At 42.0% G+C, this 22,884-nt stretch overlaps 1 protein-coding gene across 1 annotated transcript in view; it reads right to left on the bottom strand.

The window, feature by feature from the left end:
• The window catches only part of LOC136631697 (mucin-like protein), an 87,005-nt gene that overhangs the window by 37,842 nt on the left and 26,279 nt on the right, over window positions 1-22,884 (bottom strand). Inside the window, exons 13-21 of the mRNA XM_066606016.1 lie at window positions 20,778-21,041; window positions 19,194-19,340; window positions 17,851-18,032; window positions 17,561-17,741; window positions 12,672-12,794; window positions 7,827-7,952; window positions 6,069-6,185; window positions 3,222-3,458; window positions 2,892-3,014 (exon numbers count right to left, since the gene is read on the bottom strand). Of these exons, the coding sequence (XP_066462113.1) occupies window positions 2,892-3,014; window positions 3,222-3,458; window positions 6,069-6,185; window positions 7,827-7,952; window positions 12,672-12,794; window positions 17,561-17,741; window positions 17,851-18,032; window positions 19,194-19,340; window positions 20,778-21,041 (1,500 nt within the window). The remainder of the gene's footprint in view (window positions 1-2,891; window positions 3,015-3,221; window positions 3,459-6,068; window positions 6,186-7,826; window positions 7,953-12,671; window positions 12,795-17,560; window positions 17,742-17,850; window positions 18,033-19,193; window positions 19,341-20,777; window positions 21,042-22,884) is intronic.

The raw sequence follows: 22,884 nt of genomic DNA, 5'->3' as shown, positions 1-22,884 counted from the left end.
TATTTTTGTGTACCGCCGGTGGGTTCCAGGGAGCCACCCATGCTGTAGGTGCACACTGAGTTTTTAATACATCTGTACACTTCTAAAGAACCCGTCTGACTGGGGCATGCAGTGTGGGCCGAAGCCCACCTGTATTACGCACGACATTACTACCTCAGCTGTGTTGGGCAATGCAATGGGATATTTCTATGTACCGCCGGTGGCTTCCTGGCACCCACCCAGGCAGTGGGTCCACAGGGAGTTAAACCTACATGTGTCCACTTGTAAAGAACCCCAGTCTGACTGGGGCATGCAGTGTGGGCCGAAGCCCACCTGTATTACGCACGACATTACTACCTCAGCTGTGTTGGGCAATGCAATGGGATATTTTTGTGTACCGCCGGTGGGTTCCAGGGAGCCACCCATGCTGTAGGTGCACACTGAGTTTTTAATACATCTGTACACTTCTAAAGAACCCGTCTGACTGGGGCATGCAGTGTGGGCCGAAGCCCACCTGTATTACGCACGACATTACTACCTCAGCTGTGTTGGGCAATGCAATGGGATATTTCTATGTACCGCCGGTGGCTTCCTGGCACCCACCCAGGCAGTGGGTCCACAGGGAGTTAAACCTACATGTGTCCACTTGTAAAGAACCCCAGTCTGACTGGGGCATGCAGTGTGGGCCGAAACCCACCTGCATTAACCCTTTCCAGTCCACTGTGTGACCTGTGAAGACATTAGGGTTTAAGGCTGTACAGCTCCGTTGTTGGTAGACGTCCGTCGGGGTTCTCTTACTGTATATTGCCAGCCTCTCTGCTGTCGGAGCCTATCCTACGTGTCAGCTCATGCAGTACTGGCTTTAGCCAGCATATAGCGCCGTTGTATAACAGCAGAAAAAGAGTAAGCCCCCTAGGAAAACCATATACAAATTGGATTGGAAAGGGTTAAGCACAACATTACTACCTCAGCTGTGTTGGGCAATGCAATGGGATATTTCTATGTACCGCCGGTGGCTTCCTGGCACCCACCCATGCTGTAGGTGCACACGGAGTTTTTACTACATCTGTACACTTATAAAGAACCCCAGTCAGACTGGGGCATGCAGTGTGGGCCGAAGCCCACCTGCATTAAGCACGACATTACTACCTCAGCTGTGTTGGGCAATGCAATGGGATATTTCTGTGTACCGCCGGTGGGTTCCAGGGAGCCACCCATGCTGTGGGTCGACAGGGACTTCACAATAGGGAGTTGTACCTGCCTGTGTCTATGAATTAAAAAGCCCGGTCTGACTGGGGCATGCAGACACCTTGACAGAATGAATAGTGTGTGGCACATAGGTTCCCCATTGCTATGCCCACGTGTGCAGCTCCTGATGGCGGTGGCACAGGATTCTATTTCTCATTGCTTCTGTACAGCATTGTGGGCTATCGCTCCGCCACTTTTAAAGAGGGTCGCTGCCTAGCCGTGCCAACCTCTGCAGTGTGTGCCTGCGGTCCCTCGTCATGGCAGACGCAATTCTAAATAGACATGAGCGTGGTGTGGCATGAGGGCAGCTGAAGGCTGCGCAGGGACACTTTGGTGTGCGCTGTGGGGGGGAGGGGGGGCGGTTGGGCAGCATGTAACCCAGGAGAAGTGTCAGTGGAGTGTCATGCAGGCAGTGATTGTGCTTTGTTGGAGGTAGTGTGGTGCTTAGCAAAGGTATGCCATGCTAATGAGGGCTTTTCAGAAGTAAAAGTTGTTGGGAGGGGGGGGGCCCACTCTTGCCGGTATTGTGGCTTAATAGTGGGACCTGGGAACTTGAGATGCAGCCCAACATGTAGCCCCTCGCCTGCCCTATCCGTCACTGTGTCATTCCCATCACTTTCCTGAATTGCCCAGATTTTCACACATGAAAACCTTAGCGAGCATCGGCGAAATACAAAAATGTTCTGGTCGCCCATTGACTTCAATGGGGTTCGTTGTTCGAAACGAACCCTCGAGCATCACGGGAAGTTCGTTACGAATAACGAACACCCGAACATTTTGGTGTTCGCTCATCTCTATTAACAAAGCTTAACTCGCCCTCTTCACTATTCTCCAAACCTTTTAACATGACTGATAACTTGCAGCACCTGCTGCAGCTTTACTCATAATATAAAACTTTATTACAACATGATTATATCCAGGGTTTTCATCACAGCTTACATTAATCAGTGAAGATGGACCACCTGGATGGAATCCTATCCCTGCCACTATCGAGATCTGCTGAAATAGAGACCAACAGATCTCTGGTTGTTTTCAAGACTTTTGTGGGGAAAAAACAATAATGTGATGGACCACAAATAGAAACGAACTGAAACATGTCAGCAGGTTTCAACAAAGGCAGTGATAGTTTCCCTTAACTCTGATGGAACGTCTAGATGTAATAAATGAGATGTGAATAGCCCGCTGTACTTACCCACACAAGAGCACAAACAAGAGCATTGGAATACAAAAAATTGAGTGACCTACGAACACTCACCAGCGTATTGACTTCGAAGTTAACTGGGCTAATGACTATAATCACAGTGAAGACACCAGCCATTAGGGAATAATGGCTAGTTACCTTAGTCACATATGACTATAAAGCACCTAGTTGTATAACACTATAAAGTAGACCAGTGTCTGTGACACAGGGGTCTTGTGGATCTACATCAATTTGAGATTCAACCCTCAGTAGGACTTTCTAGTTGTATCTGTTAAACACCCCCCCGTCTTCATCTGGCCACACAAGAGGAGGACGGGTGATACTGAGCAGTCCCCACATGAGGGTCGAAACTTCTTTCTGTCCTGTCGTTTTATGTTTGTAAGTGTCTTTATGTTTGCCCTTGGTTTTAAGTAATTTCTAATAAAATTTACCTTTTAAATCTATATCTGTGAAGGGTACTTACCCACACAAATTCCATTTACACGGATGAATCCAGTATTACAAGTACATTCATAGCTGCCATTTGTGTTCTTACAGGCTGCATTTTCTCCACAAATAGAGGAATTTTCAGAACACTCATTAATATCTGCAATATTGTATAAAGAAAATTAAATTGCTGTCAGATATTGTATATAGGTTGTAGAAGCTGGAGGGCAGTATGAGATAGGGAATAATCATGGAGACGGATAGCACAGAGTGCTCAGCTGTAAAACTACCAATCCATACTTGTGCCAGCATGGGTATCTACTATGTGAAGTAAGGAAAGTACTATTACTTTAAGGAATATACTCACCGTCACATTCCTCCCCATTACCAGAGTAACCATTCCTGCATGCACAGTTGTAGGAGCCTTCAGTATTGTTACAGTCCGCCCAATCACTGCATTGGTTTATTGTTGAACACTCGTCAATATCTGTGCAGTTTTCACCACCATAGCCTTGATAACATTCACATTTGTATGAACCAGGTATGTTGGTACAGTTTGAATGCAAAGGGCACGGGGCGGTATTCTCCAGGCATTCATCTGTATCTGAAGTGGGGAGTAGATAAAGCAAACATCTTAATATCTACAAATTTTTTTAGTTGGGACAATCACCCTTATGAAATGTATAGGATCTTGTCAGGATCTGGTAGTCCTAACATATTGTAATAGCAAGATAACTATACTGCAGTAATACTAAGGGCTGCTGCTCACGGGTGGATATTTGCTGTGGAATCCGCGGTCGGGGTGCGCACTGCGAATCGGCAGCAAATACCGCCCGTTACTTCCTATGGAGATCCGCTGCTTCCTCCACACGAGCGGAAATCAATAGCGATTTCCACTCGTGGAGGACAATTTGCAGCATGCTCCATTTTCGAGCAGGACCCGCAGACAACTTGCATTGCTGTTAATGGAAGCCGTCCGACCTGCGGCCATTCCAGAATGGCTGTGGATTCCGCGTCATTGCCTAGCACAGTGCATAAAGAGAAGAAAAGTGCAGGTATACAGGGATCACTGGTGCGGCCAGGGCTGGATTCCGTACAGGATTCTGCTGTCGAAATCCGGATCTGCCGCGTGCATGAGGCCTTAAAGACGTGTCCCACGAAAAATATTGCTCATAGTTTCATCTAGCTCATAATTATAAAAATTTGTTGTATTTACACTTATTAAAAATATTTATATTCCTGGATATTCCAGGACTGATATTAGAATAGCATCGCCTGCTGCTTCTAATCTGTGTCTTGCTTCTCTCTCTGCCCCGCTGGGTATGTGGAAGGATGCATGATGTGTCAACTGGTAGCTTCTGAAATAGCTTCTGACATCGGAAGAGATGGTGAGCAAGCATAATTGGAGTCAGGAGGGGTATCGTCTCCCCTTAAGAAGAGCACCTAGAAGGTGAGTGAGGAGACTTATAAGGCCACGCATGCTCCTCTAGAAAATATATGCAAGTAAAGAAGATGGAACAATAACTTTGCAGAGCCGCCTATTGGATGGCAGCATTCCTGCAAATCAATGTCCGACCCTTTATGCAGGTGTTTGAAACAATGATTGGGAATTGGAAAACAAGCCAGAAACCATACACAGACAGCCGTTTTGGGGATTTTGCCCCTCATCAGTGTGCAGGAGGATTCTGGCTCGGCTAGTGAGAGGCCTATGACGTGGATCGGTAGGGGTATCATCACTCCGTAAGGACAGTACTTATATTATCCAGAGTCTATGTATTCTGACTTGGTTTTCAATTACCAATCATTGTTCCAAAGACCTGTATAAAAGGTTGGATATTGATTTGCAGGAATGCTGCCACTCAATAGGTGGCGCTGCAGAGGTATTGTTCCTTTTTCCTTATTTACAAACATAATTTGAGTAACGCTTTCACAGTCTTTTAGCACTTGCTCAGCGGCTCCAGAAGCTGCCACTCATTGCACCAGGGACCTCTTCACATACCAAGTAGAGGAGAGAGAAAAGCAAGACTGAGTATATGTGACCACTATGGAACATTTACTGAGGTGGACTGGACACAGAATAGCTCTTCAATAGAAACAGTAGGTGGTGCTATTCTAACATTAGTCCTAGAATATCTGGGGATAGAAACACTTATTCCAATAAGTGTAAGTATATAAAATAATCATATGGGCTAGATTTAACTATAAACAATATTTTTTCTGGGACAACCCCTTTAACCCCTTAGTGACGGCCAATACGCTTTTCATTTGCACATACATCTTTTTAAGGCAGTGGCTTGGCTGACTACTGACAGCCAGACTTCTGATCTAACAGCCAGTAGCAGAGAAACATCAGGTCCTGGCAGTTTAACCCCATATGTGTCACAATCAATAACTGCACCATGTAAGCAGATAACAGGGGGGAGGGAACCCTTTCTGCTAAATATCAGCACCCCGCAGCACGATTACAAGGTACCAATGGGTTCCCATGGCAGCTGGAAGCCTGACAAAGGCCTCCATGTTTGCCATGTAAGTCAACCTATTAGACTCCGCCTCCGGCACCTGTTCATTTGGATATATAATTAGGTATTTCTATGCTGTATTTTTATTTTCCTTCTTGTGTTGATTTACATATTTAAAAGGAAGGTAACTAATTGTGTGTAATTACCTAAAGCACACATTGCACAATGCTATTTTTTCACAATATAGGGGGCAATATTGCAAGTGGGGTAGTGGGGTTTGTTGGCTTTTTAGTCCCAGCCTGGCCATAGAGATCCTACACATCTGTGCATCCATTTAATAAGAACTGTGTTATACTTGCTTTCACCTGTGGTAGTGCAGCAGGGAAACTCAACACTTACTGCTGTGCTTCCCTTATGGATTACAGCAGATGGATGGGGGAACCCAGTAGTGGCAACCTTGTAATCAGCTTATTATCAGGGGAACCTTTTAACACAAAATATGAAACTTCTTTTATTAACATTGGTTAGGTGACAGATTCATTTACAGAACCAAATGTTATCAGACTTAGAGAGAAAATTATTATTTTATAAATGTAAAGCTATGAAATTCTCAGTTATATGGATTTATATTTATACACTATATATTATTTTTTGGTAGAATAGACAAGTGAGTAGACTCCAGATCTTCTAGACAGGTAACATTGGAGAATTCAAATGAAATGACATCTTTCTGTATTTGTCTCATTAAATGTTACCTGAACAGCTCTCTCCACTATATCCTGGAAGACACTGACATAAATAGGATCCATTGGTATTTATGCAGAACGATTGGTTGGGACAGTTGGATGTGTTATCAGCACATTCATCGATATCTGTTGGGAAAATAGTTATTAAATTAGTGGAAAATATAGCATATACACGATAGATAGATAGATAGATAGATAGATAGATAGATAGATAGATAGATAGATAAAAATAATACGCAAAGTATTGAATATTAATTCAGTGCTGTCAATGTATGAAGTGGTTATATATAGATAATATACAGCATATAATGTATATCATTGGTTAATCACAGAGACAGATCGGTTTCTCTATAAAATTAGAAATCACTGTAAAGAATCTACAAACTTTAAAAATTAACTTTTATTATTACATTTAAAATATGGGACCCACTACTATAAACATACTCAAACATAAAAAAATGTACTGCCTGGTGTAATAAGAACCAGGTTTCATAAACTAGACCACTAATGGAATTCATATACACACTGCCAGGTAACGTATAATGTGGGAGTCACTTATAGTCTTATAGATGACAAATAGCATCACGATTGCAGCCTCAATGCGCTGAATCAGAGTCAACTGTGGATATATATATAGAGCAGATGTGATACTATGCCGATAATTGTGTGCATCCAATGGTGGGGCTATTTAATACAGAACCCTCAATCATATGTTGCTCCTCAATAATAATATCCACCACACTTAAGGATCGCTACATGGAATAGCTCATATCATAAGATCGGGGGATATATGATATCAGTCCCTAACAGCCACCCCTATAGCTTATCCCCTTCTTATCCATAGACTTGCTCCTCCTTTTTAAACTTTTTAACATCCCTTGATGTAAATCTATTGGGATTATTGTTTGCCTAGCAGTGTTATCTTGGTAGTCTTTGATGTTGCTACAGAGGCTACAGTAGTGGTCTAAGATCTACCAATTATCCCTCATGTTCAGGTATATGGAACTCCAGAGGAAACAATGGTCTGTCTGATAAATACCGCATATCTAGGTGTCTGTTTAGTTAATTTAAACTTCAATGTTCACTTAATCTATACACTCACGTGGACTTTATATTTTATTACTTTCTCCTAGTATCGACGCGTTTCTTCAGTTACAGTATATCTATAACTGGTTCATCACGATAATGGAGATTAAGTCTTGGGCTAAGATGAAGCTTCAGTAGTTAACTGAGTGGCCTCATGCATCCATACATGCATATACAGCCGCTACCTGAAGTGTCTCAAACGGCCCATATATCAATGTCAAGCCTAGATGTTAAGTTGAACATTATCATACGGCCACACACAGATGTACACCCGCTGGATTCAGTGTCCCAGTAACTAGGCTCACATAAAGCCTTAATGATTAACTGAGTGCTAACATGCAGCCGCACTTGCATATGCAGCCGCTGAACTTATGTGTCTCGGACGGCCAAATACATTAACATCAGACCTGGATGTTAGGTTGAACGTTATCATATGGTCACGCACACATATACACCTGCTGGGTTCAGTATCCCAGTAAATTCTGACATTAATTGAATATTAATTCAGTGCTGTCAATGTATGAAGTGGTTATATATAGATAATATACAGCATATTATATATATATATATATATATATATATATATATATATATATATATATATATATATATATATATAAAATTGGGGAGCAAGAAATGTTACAAATATTACAGGATGATGGAATTTTCAGCAGGCCTTACCAACACAGAGTATAGAGGGATTTCCTTCATAGCCAGGCAAACAGTCACAAGTATAATTTCCAGGAAGGTTGGTACAGTTGCTATTGCTGGCACAATCATTGGCACCATTGCTACATTCATCAATGTCTGAAGAAAAGCACAAAAACTTTTAACATTAAAATGTATTGAATACATTGGATAAAGTCAGCGGGGCTGATTGCATGCCTCTGCAGCCTGAACCCCACTAACTCTCTCTGTTATTTATCCTGGTGCTGACTGTCATTGTATAAAGTGGGCAGTCCCCATCGCTCCCTGTCAGTGGGTGACATCAGACCTGATTGATAGTCTGACATCACTCACTGAGAGTGAGTGGTAGGACCGCCCACTTAGAACATTGTCAGAGCCAGGAGGCGGACCCTATTAAGAGCCTGTCCAGGCAAAGTGAGGTGAGTATGGAAGGACCGTAACTAGAGCCATGCAGCCATGCTGTTCTTTATCCAGTGACCGCTCCTCCTTAAGGATTCTAAAGGTTTTGAGTTATTTTATTTGTGTGATATTAGTAACATCATTGATTTCAGCTGGACTACCTTTATTTGTGTGATATTAGTAACATCATTTATTTCAGCTGCACTACCTTTATTTGTGTGATATTAGTAATATCATTTATTTCAGCTGCACTACCTTTATTCGTGTGATTTTAGTAACATCTTTAATTTCAGTTGGACTACTTTTATTTGTGTGATATTAGTAACATCATTTATTTCAGCTGGACTACCTTTATTTGTGTGATATTAGTAACATCATTTATTTCAGCTGGACTACCTTTATTTGTGTGATATTAGTAACATCATTTATTTCAGCTGGACTACCTTTATTTGTGTGATATTAGTAACATCATTTATTTCAGCTGCACTACCTTTATTCGTGTGATATTAGTAACATCCTTAATTTCAGCTGGACTACTTTTATTTGTGTGATATTAGTAACATCATTTATTTAAGCTGAACTACCTTTATTTGTGTGATATTAGTAAGATCATTTATTTAAGCTGAACTACCTTTATTCGTGTGATATTAGTAACATCCTTAATTTCAGCTGGACTACTTTTATTTGTGTGATATTAGTAATATCCTTTATTTCAGCTGGACTACCTTTATTTGTGTGATATTAGTAACATCATTTATTTAAGCTGGACTACCTTTATTTGTGTGATATTAGTAACATCATTTATTTCAGCTGCACTACATTTATTTGTGTGATATTAGTGACATCATTTATTTCAGCTGGACTACCTTTATGTCTGTGATATTAGTAACATCATTTATTTCAGCTGCACTACCCTTATTTGTGTGCTATTAGTAAGATCATTTATTTCAGCTGCACTACCTTTATTTGTGTGATATTAGTAACATCATTTATTACAGCTGGACTACCTTTATTTGTGTGATATTAGTAACATCATTTATTTCAGCTGGATTACCCTAATTTGTGTGATATTAGTAACATCATTTATTTCAGCTGGACTACCCTAATTTGTGTGATATTAGTAACATCATTTATTTCAGCTGGACTACCTTTATTTGTGTGATAGTAGCATCATTTATTTCAGCTGCACTACCTTTATGTCTGTGATATTAGTAACATCATTTATTTCAGCTGGACTACCTTTATTTTTGTAATATTAGTAACATCATTTATTTCAGCTGGACTACCTTTATTTGTGTGATAGTAGCATCATTTATTTCAGCTGCACTACCTTTATTTGTGTGATATTAGTAACATTATTTATTTCAGCTGGATTACCCTAATTTGTGTGATATTAGTAACATCATTTATTTCAGCTGGACTACCTTTATTTGTGTGATATTAGTAACATCATTTATTTCAGCTGCACTACCTTTATTTGTGTGATAGTAGCATCATTTATTTCAGCTGCACTACCTTTATTTGTGTGATATTAGTAACATCATTTATTTCAGCTGGACTACCTTTATTTGCGTGATATTAGTAACATCCTTTATTTTAGCTGGACTACCTTTATTTGTGTGATATTAGTGACATCATTTATTTCAGCTGGACTACCTTTATTTGTGTGATATTAGTAACATCATTTATTTCAGCTGCACTACCTTTATTTGTGTGATATTAGTAACATCATTTATTTCAGCTGCACTACCTTTATTTGTGTGATATTAGTAACATCATTTATTTCAGCTGGACTACCTTTATTTGCGTGATATTAGTAACATCCTTTATTTTAGCTGGACTACCTTTATTTGTGTGATATTAGTAACATCATTTATTTCAGCTGCACTACCTTTATTTGTGTGATATTAGTAATATCATTTATTTCAGCTGCACTACCTTTATTCGTGTGATTTTAGTAACATCCTTAATTTCAGTTGGACTACTTTTATTTGTGTGATATTAGTAACATCATTTATTTCAGCTGGACTACCTTTATTTGTGTGATATTAGTAACATCATTTATTTCAGCTGGACTACCTTTATTTGTGTGATATTAGTAACATCATTTATTTCAGCTGCACTACCTTTATTTGTGTGATATTAGTAACATCATTTATTTCAGCTGCACTACCTTTATTTGTGTGATATTAGTAACATCATTTATTTCAGCTGCACTACCTTTATTTGTGTGATATTAGTAACATCATTTATTTCAGCTGCACTACCTTTATTCGTGTGATATTAGTAACATCCTTAATTTCAGCTGGACTACTTTTATTTGTGTGATATTAGTAACATCATTTATTTAAGCTGAACTACCTTTATTTGTGTGATATTAGTAACGTCATTTATTTAAGCTGAACTACCTTTATTCGTGTGATATTAGTAACATCCTTAATTTCAGCTGGACTACTTTTATTTGTGTGATATTAGTAATATCCTTTATTTCAGCTGGACTACCTTTATTTGTGTGATATTAGTAACATCATTTATTTAAGCTGGACTACCTTTATTTGTGTGATATTAGTAACATCATTTATTTCAGCTGCACTACATTTATTTGTGTGATATTAGTGACATCATTTATTTCAGCTGGACTACCTTTATGTCTGTGATATTAGTAACATCATTTATTTCAGCTGCACTACCCTTATTTGTGTGCTATTAGTAAGATCATTTATTGCAGCTGCACTACCTTTATTTGTGTGATATTAGTAACATCCTTTATTTTAGCTGGACTACCTTTATTTGTGTGATATTAGTGACATCATTTATTTCAGCTGGACTACCTTTATTTGTGTGATATTAGTAACATCATTTATTTCAGCTGGACTACCTTTATTTGCGTGATATTAGTAACATCCTTTATTTTAGCTGGACTACCTTTATTTGTGTGATATTAGTGACATCATTTATTTCAGCTGGACTACCTTTATTTGTGTGATATTAGTAACATCATTTATTTCAGCTGCACTACCTTTATTTGTGTGATATTAGTAACATCATTTATTTCAGCTGCACTACCTTTATTTGTGTGATATTAGTAACATCATTTATTTCAGCTGGACTACCTTTATTTGCGTGATATTAGTAACATCCTTTATTTTAGCTGGACTACCTTTATTTGTGTGATATTAGTAACATCATTTATTTCAGCTGCACTACCTTTATTTGTGTGATATTAGTAATATCATTTATTTCAGCTGCACTACCTTTATTCGTGTGATTTTAGTAACATCCTTAATTTCAGTTGGACTACTTTTATTTGTGTGATATTAGTAACATCATTTATTTCAGCTGGACTACCTTTATTTGTGTGATATTAGTAACATCATTTATTTCAGCTGGACTACCTTTATTTGTGTGATATTAGTAACATCATTTATTTCAGCTGCACTACCTTTATTTGTGTGATATTAGTAACATCATTTATTTCAGCTGCACTACCTTTATTTGTGTGATATTAGTAACATCATTTATTTCAGCTGCACTACCTTTATTTGTGTGATATTAGTAACATCATTTATTTCAGCTGCACTACCTTTATTCGTGTGATATTAGTAACATCCTTAATTTCAGCTGGACTACTTTTATTTGTGTGATATTAGTAACATCATTTATTTAAGCTGAACTACCTTTATTTGTGTGATATTAGTAACGTCATTTATTTAAGCTGAACTACCTTTATTCGTGTGATATTAGTAACATCCTTAATTTCAGCTGGACTACTTTTATTTGTGTGATATTAGTAATATCCTTTATTTCAGCTGGACTACCTTTATTTGTGTGATATTAGTAACATCATTTATTTAAGCTGGACTACCTTTATTTGTGTGATATTAGTAACATCGTTTATTTCAGCTGCACTACATTTATTTGTGTGATATTAGTGACATCATTTATTTCAGCTGGACTACCTTTATGTCTGTGATATTAGTAACATCATTTATTTCAGCTGCACTACCCTTATTTGTGTGCTATTAGTAAGATCATTTATTGCAGCTGCACTACCTTTATTTGTGTGATATTAGTAACATCCTTTATTTTAGCTGGACTACCTTTATTTGTGTGATATTAGTGACATCATTTATTTCAGCTGGACTACCTTTATTTGTGTGATATTAGTAACATCATTTATTTCAGCTGGACTACCTTTATTTGCGTGATATTAGTAACATCCTTTATTTTAGCTGGACTACCTTTATTTGTGTGATATTAGTGACATCATTTATTTCAGCTGGACTACCTTTATTTGTGTGATATTAGTAACATCCTTTATTTTAGCTGGACTTCCTTTATTTGTGTGATATTAGTAACATCATTTATTTCAGCTGCACTACCTTTAAGTCATGTAAAACAAGTTTTAATTGAAAGACAAAATGGAGCATAATGCATTACCGACACACAGAGAGCTGTCCCGCTCATCCACTTCATAGCCCGCCTCACAGCTGCAGTTGTATCCACCCAAGGAATTGATACAAATTTGCTGACAAATTGATGTATTAAGACATTCATTGATATCTAGAAATAAATAATTGTGCTTAGTTTCACTAAAAAGTACAAGAATTTCACCTTTAGGCCTCTGTCACACAGGCGTTTTTTATAGTGTTTTCAACGCTCGCTAAAATCGCTGCACTGAACCTCCATTCATTTCAATGGAGCTTCTCAGACGAGTATTTTAGCACAGCGTTTACAACGTGCACAAAAACGAACGCCGTATGTTCTGTTTTCGGGTGTTGCATTGCGTTTTTGATGCCCTGCATCGCCCATTGAAATGAATGGGTGCATTAAAAATATTATAAAACACTGTAAAGTGCTGTGTACAGCGTTTTACAGCATTATTAAGGCCTCATTCACACAAGCGTTTTTGCGTGGCTAAGTTAGCGTTTTTGCGCTGCTCTCAACGTTGTAAAACGCTATGATTAAAAACACAGGGTTTTTACAAACGCTTGTGTGAGAGTGGCCTTATTTTTTTTTACGCAGAGCTAGTTTCCTCATCCATTATGAGACGGTTCTATTGTATTACAACCATTTACAGATGACTATAAAAAGGCACATGGGAATGTCACTATGCTGTATTATCACCATATCCTTCTGCCACTGAGATTTAATATGGTTCTTAAAAAAAATCATTAGGATTACATCTCCAGGTCAGTTTTTGCCATTTTTATTAAATTGTAATAGCTACTGACAATATTACTTGTGCGCAAGGCATCCCAATACTTTCAAAAGTGCTCTTGTTAGTGCCTGGAATGTCATATAAAACTCAATGCTGGTGATTGTAATACAGCCATAACCCTCTGAATCTATCCTAGCCATACTCCCTCAGTGCCTGTGAGACTATTGGATGTTCCTGTATATTCATTTGGGCTTTTCCCCATTACAGCGCCCCTCTTGTCATTTGGATTTATCTGGTATTGTAGCTTAATCCCATTCCAATGAATGGAGAAGACCATGTTTCCTAATCTTGACCAACAATGGAGGGCTAATTTACACAAGTGTATATTGGCCGGCGTTTTCATGGCCGGCTGATATACGCTTCCATCTGAGCAGTTCCCCCTTCCCTCCCCCTCACCATCTCTTTGCCTCTGTCCTCCCCTCTGAATGGTTTGCAACGGGAGTGGGCAGGAAGGGGCGGAGCTAAGCACCCACCCCCTCCCTTGTCCGCAGCCAGCAATGGGAGTGGGCGGGACAGAGCGGAGCTTAGTTCTGCTCTGTCCCCCACCTCCCATTGCAAAACCGGAGTGGAGGAGAGAGGCAGAGTTATACGCTCGTGTAAATAAGCCTTTAAGCTGTTGTGCATTTAGATGTACAGATATGCCAACAGGAGCTAACTGGTAAAGTTCTATCAGGTAAAGGGGTTGTCCGGCCAATTAAATTTTTTTAAATTTAATTCAAATTGGTGCAAATAAAATACATCTGGGTTCACATCAGCGTTCTTTCATCCATTGTTAAAGAATTCATATTTTTTCCATTCAATTTTTAAAAAAAGGATGTCTAACTGATGCAAACAGAGTCATAAAAAAGAAAGATACTTTTTATTTGCATCAGTTAGGCTAATTTCACATGGGCAATGTCTCGTTGGTTAACGTTTCTTTGTCAAAAGCGCCTCACATCACTTCAGGGAACTAGTGATCCTCTCTAGCTGTCAGCCGCGTCCGAGGATTGGCAAGTGTTGCCTATTACTTTCAATGGGAAACCTCGCATCGCATTGCATGGACATTGTACGAGGTGTAATGTCTTTGCTGGCCCCATTGAAAACAATGGATGAGGGGTTCCGAGGGAACGCCCGAAGGTAGAACATGCCATGATTTTTTCCAAACTGTGATGCGGGAAAAAGGCGCTTATGTGCATGACCCTATTCAATAGAATGCAACGCACAAATCTCGTACGATTTCCATGGCCATGTGAAAATGGCCTTAGACATCCATTATGATCAGTTTATAACAGATCTGCATTTTGTGTTTTTTTAATACTTTACAATTGCACAGTTGTATTAAATAGAGTCATTAAACACAATACAGACAGAATAGTTTCCATCTGGGTCTCTATCCGTTCCCCCCTCCCCCTTCCCAGCTTCCACAATAGAGTACAATTTGAAAAAAAAAGTCCATTCTGCCAGCTTTCCTTTATTTTGGATGGAAAATAAGTTCTGCAGGTCAGTTTTTATTTCTGTTGCAAATACAGAAACCAGCAGAATGGAACCAAACTGAAACAAAACAAGTAAGCCCCATAGAAATCAATCCATTTTCTGCTTTTCATCTGAGGCCTCAGTCAGACGGGCGTTTTTTCGCGCGTTTTGCGCATGCGCATGCGTTTCGCGCATATATAGAACCAATAGTTCGCTATGATATCGGTCACATGTCCGCTTTTGCGAAAAATTATAGGACACGACGATTCGCAAATCGCGCCTATCTGCGTTCGCCGTTTTATGTGCGCACCAAAATCATTTTTTTCGCCGGTCAGACGAAGTTTCATGCGCATTTTGATGCGCACGGCGATTTTTCTCCGGCCAGACGGGCGTTTTGCAGCGACGATAAACGCGGGTAGGTGCAGATTTTTCCCGCGATTTTTCGCCTCCGGTCACGCGATTTGCGCATGCGCATCCGACATGCGATGCGCAAAACGCGCGAAAAAACGCCCGTCTGACTGAGGCCTTAGGATGAAACAGAAAACCATAAATGAAGTCCTGATGAGAACGCAGCCTGAGGGCTTATTCACGGGTGCGTATGTCGGCCGCCCCCATCCCACCCCCTTCCATTGCAAACAGCCGGAGGGGAGAACAGAGGCAGAAAGCCGGTGAGGGGGGAGAAGAAAGGGAAGGGAAGGGGAAGGGAAGAGGAAAGACAGCTCAGATAGTAGCGCATAAAGGCCGGTTGTGAAAATGACGGCCAATATACGCTTGTGTGAATAAGCCCTGAGGTCTGTGTCACATGAGCGTACTTGTGTGTGCAAAATCTGCTTGTGCAATACGCAAAAAAAATAACCCATTGATTTTAATGGGTTCTTTCACAGGCGCGTATTCGGCGTGCGCAAAATACGCTACATTCCCCACTTTCCTGTGCTTTTGCGCAGGTAAAAAACACATCTTAAACTCATTAAACTAATTGGCAATTTCAATGGCTGAGAGCATTGGTGTGGTTCTTTTTTTGCATGTAAAAAGTACAGTAAAATACACCAAAGTGCATGCAAAGAAGCAACATGCAAAAAATGCGTGCAATTACACAGGCCTGTCATGCTCACCTTACTGATCCCTAGTGACTACTATTCTGATGCTTCCCAGGTCTTCTGGCGAGTTCTACTTCCTGGTGCCTCTTGTCACAAACATGTGACTACTTGAGCAAATCCACTGTTGTAGTAGGTTAATGCTGCACCCAATGATTTTTTTTACACCATTCTGATCATTTTTAACCCTTTCCAGTCCACTGTCTGATGTCTAAAGAAATTCTGATTGAAGGCTGTACAGCTCCAATGTTGGAAGACGTCCGGCAGGGTATTCTTACTGTAGATTACTGGCCGCTCTGTTGTTGGCTGCCTCTCCAGCATGTCCCACACCATAGTACTGGCTCTAGCCAGCAGATGGCGACATTGTATAATGTCAGAAAGAGAGAGCCCCTAGGAAACCCTGAATCCAAAATTGGATTGCAAAGGGTTAAACAATTGTAATCAGATGGAGAAATTCTTTAATGCTTTCTGTCTCCTTAGAAACAGACTACAAGATGCCAGACACTCTAGTTTAAAAAGTAAAGGTTTGTACTCTGTTTAAGGCCTCCTGCCCACAGAGGGAGCGGGATACGCCTGTGGTTTTACGCCGTGGGAAACCTGCAGGGATAAACAAAAGAGTCCCCGCTGGGGATCGCAGAAAAACATGTTTTTTACCGCATTTTTCCGCTGTCTCCATTAATACTATATTAATGGAGACCTCCCTGCTCGGAAAAACGCCGTCAAATAGAACATGCCGTGAATTTTGTCCGCGGCGTGAATCCACAACAGAATTCCGCATGTGAGGACTGAGCAATTAGGTTTTATAGAACCTAATAGCTGCATTATTTCGCCGTGGAGAACGTGGCATAAATCCGGCCGTGGACATTAGCCCTAAGGCCTCATGTCGACGGGGACAGATCCGCAGCGGATCACCCACACGCGTGATCCGTGCCCCATAGGGATGCATTGGACACCCGCAGGTAGTTAAATACCTGCAGATGTCATTTTCCCCTGAGGCGCGGATTGCGTGTGCGGGAAAACACCTGCAGAATGCTCCATTTTAGTGCGGGTCTCCTGCAGGCTTCTATTGAAGCCTATGGAAGCCATCCAGATCCGCGGCACACCCGCAGCTAAATTCTTGCTCTCCGGCTCAGGAGAGCAGGAGTTCAAAAAAAAAAAAAGAGTGCACGGCGCATGCGTGCGGCACGCTGCCGGCGTGCCAAACACATCCACCGGCTGAAGAAAGAAGATCCGGCCGTGATGGAGGGCAGATCCACAGTGTCTGGACCGGTATGTAATTCTTATTTTTAGGCCTTATGTCCGCGGGAAAGGAGGGACCCACTGCGGGATTCTGCATGAAGAATCCGCGGCTGGCCTGATTTTCCCCATGGACATGAGGCCTAGATGTAGCAAATCTCAGGAAAACTGAGCCCAGGCTCCAATCAACTATATAAATATTGTAGGAAGGAGTTTAAACAGTGTCCTATTCTCTATGAATGATGACAATATCCGCCACCTGATATCAGAATTATATCACTAAAAATCATATCTATAAGGAGAAGTAAGGCGAAGCATTTACACACCTGTACAGGTTATCCCGTCTCCAGTTAGATTAGGAGGACAAGCACCACAACTAAATCCTTCCCCAGGTGCTTTATCATCTATACAAGAATTGTTAGTAAAACATTTGTTTTCTGCACAAGCATCAAAATCCTCCTCACAGAACATTCCGGTCCACGCAGCAGAACAGTTACATCCAGCGACCTGCATTGCAAGACAGTAGATGGCAGCACTAATAGAAACTGGACATGTAATTAAATATGCATCCCACTGTAGTAAAATACAATGGCCATTATTTAATATGCTGGTTTACCTGGAAGGTTGTGGTCTCATCTCCTAGAGTAATGGCACCGTCATAGAGGCAGCTGCCATTGTTGGTACAGTTGCAGAGCACCAGGGTTAGAACCACTGCAGTGGTGGTTTTGGTATCACTGGCCACTATGGTGACGTTAATAGGTGTTGAGCTGGTGGGATTCCATACCAACATCCCATCAGCTGTACAGCAGAAAAGAAGGAAGGGAAGGAAGCACATTTATTAAGTAAATAAATTATTGATTTGGTATGCTTTATATTTCAATTAAGTGATTGGCTCATAGCAAACTCATAGGCTGATTGGATACTTTAAGGCCCCTTTTACACGGCTGTTAAACTCATGTAAGTGCTGTTCAATACGGACAGAACTCACATGGAAAATGAAGCCATTCGTTTGATGGTGTTCATTCACACAAGCAATTTTTCACTTGCATGGATGGCTCAAATTTGAAAAATCACTGCAAGCCCCATTTTCGTGTGTCTCGCATGGATATGGGACATACAATGTGCGGAGTCTTGCATGTCATACAGCACATGGATGGAGTGTCGAGCATGTCTGACACAACTCGTATCGTATCAAGCATCTAAATACAGCCTAAGGGCTTATTCACAGGAGCGTATATCAGCCGCTGTTTTCACGGCCTGCCGAGATACGCTGCTATCTGAACTGTCTTCCCCCTCTCCCTCCCCCTCGCGGGCTCTCTGCCTTTCTCCTCCCCTCCAGTTATTTGCAATGGGAAGGGGCGAGATGGGGTGGAGCTAAGCTCCTCCTCATTCCGCCCCCTCCCATTGCTAGCTGCAAACATGGAGGGGGGGTGCAGAATCTTGGCCCCTCCCCCTCTCCTCTTCCTCTCATTGCAAATAGCAGGAAGGGAGGAGAGAGGCAGAGAGCCGGCGAGAGGGAGGGAAAGGGTAAGACAGCTCAGATGGTAGCGTATATCGGACGGCCGTGAAAACGACAAATAGATCTTGCCCTATCTTTTTGCCAAGATACGCTGGATGCTCCCATAGACCACTATGGGAACTGGAAAAAATGTAAAGGGAGGGAGTTGAGTTGCATCCAGTGCTGGGAAAAGATTACAGCTGCCTCTAGTACAGCATTATGAGAATTTATGCCGATCAAGGGATTTCTGCGCTGCGGAGTATTTGTTCTCTAATACACCGCAGCCGTCTGTGTGAATGGTCAAGAACATGTGAATTAAGTTCGGGACATGATTGCGGCTTTTTTCTTTTCACGCAATTTTCAGCCATCATGAATACGCATACACTCATGTGGAGGACTTAAACTGCAAGGCAGCTTCGGCCATATACTGCAACTATCACGACCACTTGACATATTCTCACCTGTTATATTGATGTCAGAGGAGTCTGTCTGCAGAGAGAAGATCACCGCTTCATTGCTATCATCAGTGCCTGTGTAATAGACAGTTATCGGCTCCAACAGCTTAGTGCTAATGGTGGTGGGTCCAGTAACATTTGGAGGAAAGTTATCTGTAGAGACAAGTTGCACCTTTTATTAACTGATTGTACAGATTTGGGCTATAATGTGTAGATGGTTTGTTCATCTAGAGCAGGGGGGCACAAATCATGGTCTGGGGGCTGTGATGCTATTTTGTACAGTCCCCTACTATCTGGTCAGAGAGTAGAGGGGTGGTGTACAGAGTGGGAGCAGGTAAGTACTTGCGATGCACTACATGATCATCTCTGAGATCTCCACATATCAGCAGAATGGGGCTCCCTGGTAACTTTGTAGGAATTCAAAAAGGAGTAGAGGAGGCAGATAGGTGGCCATTCATAAATGCAGCTACATTCATTATAGTTTTTTTCGGAGTAGTAAAACATTTACCTTTTTTAGCAACTAAAATAAACTACACAGGAGAGAGCTGCATGCGTGTTCTAGTCTTTTGGAGTGCAAATAGGGAGAAGGGGATCCCCATTCTCTCAATAGTTGGGAAGTGGAATCGTCACTTATCAAACATTTCTGACATTATATATATATATATATATACCATAGATGTCTTAGACGGTAATAGTCATTTAGGGCTTCATTCACATGGGCGTATATTGGCAGCGTTTTCACACTAATATACGCCACCCATCTGAGGCATTAGTTTCCAATGCTTCAGTTCAGATGGGCGATTTGCCAGTGTGTAAAAAAGGCTGCCTGGCAAAGATAGCACATACGATGCGCATTCCGGCCGGACGTTTTTACGCCAGCTGTGAAAGATAGTTCTGGAACTGTCTTCTCCGCCCGGAATACTAATGGTCCCATAGACTCCTATCGGAGCCTATAAGAACTGCCAGAAAAGGAAGGTGGGAGGGAGCTTAGCAGCGTTCATGCTAAACTCCCTCTTCGCCCCTTACCAGCTGTTGGCAAAGGGAGGGGGCAGGAGATTAGCACTCTAGCTCCTGCCCGTTCCCATTGCAGGCAGTCAGCAAGGGGCAAGAGTTTAGAAAACTAGCCCCTGCCCCCTCCCATTGCCAGGAGCCAGAGAGGGGGAAGGAGTTTACGTCTCCCTTCACCTGACGGTATCTCGAGTGTGGCGTATACATGCCGCACCTGGGCCATCTGAACGGACGCATAAACGGGAGATGCAGGCGTGACTTGGCCATGGCTGCCTCTCATTCATGCGATTTTCGTTGCGCTGTGGCCGAAAATTGTAGCGCCCGTGTGAAAGAGGCCTAAGATTTATAGCAGCCCGTGGGAGTGATACAGTCTGACAATGCGGCCTTTGGACAACAAAAGGTCGTGAACCCAACCTAGAGGATAGTATTTGTATAGAAGGACATGGTAAGAATGTTGAGATAGAATGGCAGTTTTGACCTGTCACTGCTGTATATTCTTGGAATTAAAGCAAGAAATATATAAAATTACTGAAAAAGTATAGGAAAAAAAACATAAAGCAGAGAGTAAAGGACATTTCTTACTCATCAAGCTGTTTTGTTCTGTCGCTGAGTTGAAACTAGTAAGTGTGGCGACTCCTAAAGCATCATTTCCAGTACTCAGGATATCAAAAATACATTCATCGTTTCCTTGACATGTTTGATTTGCTTTATCGATGGCATCACTGCTACTGGTCAGAAGTAGCTCGTCGTAAAACATTGGTACAAATGTGTTGTTGTTGTAGGTGTTCCAGGATTCTCCAGTTGTTTCATCGTAGATGAAGATGCTGTCCAAAGGTGTTGTTTTCCCTGGGAACAAATTACAGGATCAATAGAGAGTGCAACACTTTCTAATTCTACTGCCTGGACTTATGACTAAGGGCTCATTCACAGAGCCGTGTGCCTAAAACGCAGCATATTATCACCATGGGAGGTGCAACCCATAGTGAATAAAAGGGCTGTACGTGAAATAGAGCATGGTATGTACTCTTTCATGCTAATGTTACACGTAATGTATATGTGCTAATGTAAATAGATCAATGAAAAGCAATGTATTTTCATTGACTCCATTCACTGCGTATTACGTGCGCAAATAACGCTCGTGGGAGTGAGCCCTGAAGGACACTATTTTGGCATATGCTGGGTCCTATGATCATGTTTAGCATATTAATGAGTTTATATAAGGCAGTTTTACACCTGCATTAGGACTCAGTTCAGAGTTTCTGTCTCTCTGCTCCATTTTGGAGGAGAGAAACTGAAACATTATTGAAAAAAGCAGATCCACTTTTTTCTCCATTGATTTCAGTGCGGTTTCCAAAAAGGAAATGGAAAAATAATGCTGCAGATTATTCTTCCATCCCAAAAAAATGGAAACATAATGAAACGGAAGTAAACTGAAGTCTTTTTATTTACTTTCCATTTTTTTGAAAGCCTATTGAAAAAAATGGGGAAAAAATGGATCCGTTGTTTTCCATTTTATTTCAGTATCTCTCCTCCAAAAACGGAGCAGAGAGACAGAAACCCTGAACTGAGCCCTAATGCAGGTGTGAAAGCAGCCTAAGACATATTTATCTGGATTAGGCCTCATGTACACAGTACCCCTAGACATATAGTCCTGATGCTTATATAGGCAATATCTCCATTTAGGCGGGATATGTCGGACTATATGCTAGTGCAGTGGTGGCGAACCTATGGCACGCGTGCCAGAGGCGGCACGCAGAGCCCTCTCTGCTGGCACGCAGAGCCATCGGCCGCTCACCACGTTAGTGCCCCTAGCTTCGGACTGGGAGACCAGATACAGCAGGATGGACCAATGGCTCTGGCAGGTGAGACATGTCCCTGGCAACGTACTTCCTCACCTTTCCCTGAAGGTCTTCACTTTTTGCCTTTTCAGTGTCCCTGGCGTGCTCCCTTCTTCACTGGAGTGGCAGCCCAGCATCTTCCCTGCCTGCTCCGCAACTGCGACTGGTCCCCCGCTGTCAGTCCCGGCGGACTGGCGCGCTCCCTTCTTCACTGCAGCGGCGGGCCGGCAAATTCCATGCCTCCTGCGCCGCTGTCAGTGTCCGCCGGTGGGACTGGTCCCCCGCTGTCAGTGTCCCTGCTGGGCCGGCGCGCGGGAGAAACATGTACAGCGGTGGCATGCAGGCTAACAGCGGGGAGGCCAGTGGCGGCGGGGACACATGGCCATACACAGCCGGCATTGAGTGGGACAGCGGAGAATACAGTGACAGCGGCCACAGGGGGAAGGGGGGCCCGGGAGCGCACTGTCATGAGCGTGACAGGCTGGAAGCGCAGGGTCAGCAGCGGGGGATGCCGGGAGCACTGTGTCATGAGTGTGGGGGCACTGGCGTAACCCTGGAGGCCAGGCAAGAACCTTGGCACAGACTGCTGCTAGAACCTGCTTGCAAGTAGCCAATCCCTGAATCCCTGAATGGAAACCCTGTCACACCCCTAACTTCCGGTGGTGACAAGATATACCATTACTGGAAGATGGGGTACGTATATGGATCTCGGTGGGGAATGGGAGTTGTTACGGCTTGGACCGCTGTGGGGAAGGGGCGCTGTTACCGCTGGGGCCGCTGTGGGGAAGGGGCGCTGTTACCACTGGGGCCGCCGTGGGGAAGGGGCGCTGTTACCGCTGGGGCCGCCGTGG

The sequence above is a fragment of the Eleutherodactylus coqui genome, chromosome 1 (genome assembly GCF_035609145.1).
Source record: "Eleutherodactylus coqui strain aEleCoq1 chromosome 1, aEleCoq1.hap1, whole genome shotgun sequence".
In the NCBI taxonomy this organism is placed as follows: domain Eukaryota; kingdom Metazoa; phylum Chordata; class Amphibia; order Anura; family Eleutherodactylidae; genus Eleutherodactylus; species Eleutherodactylus coqui.
The sequence above is the reverse complement of the archived record's forward strand: the minus strand, read 5'-3'. Positions and strand labels throughout refer to the sequence as shown.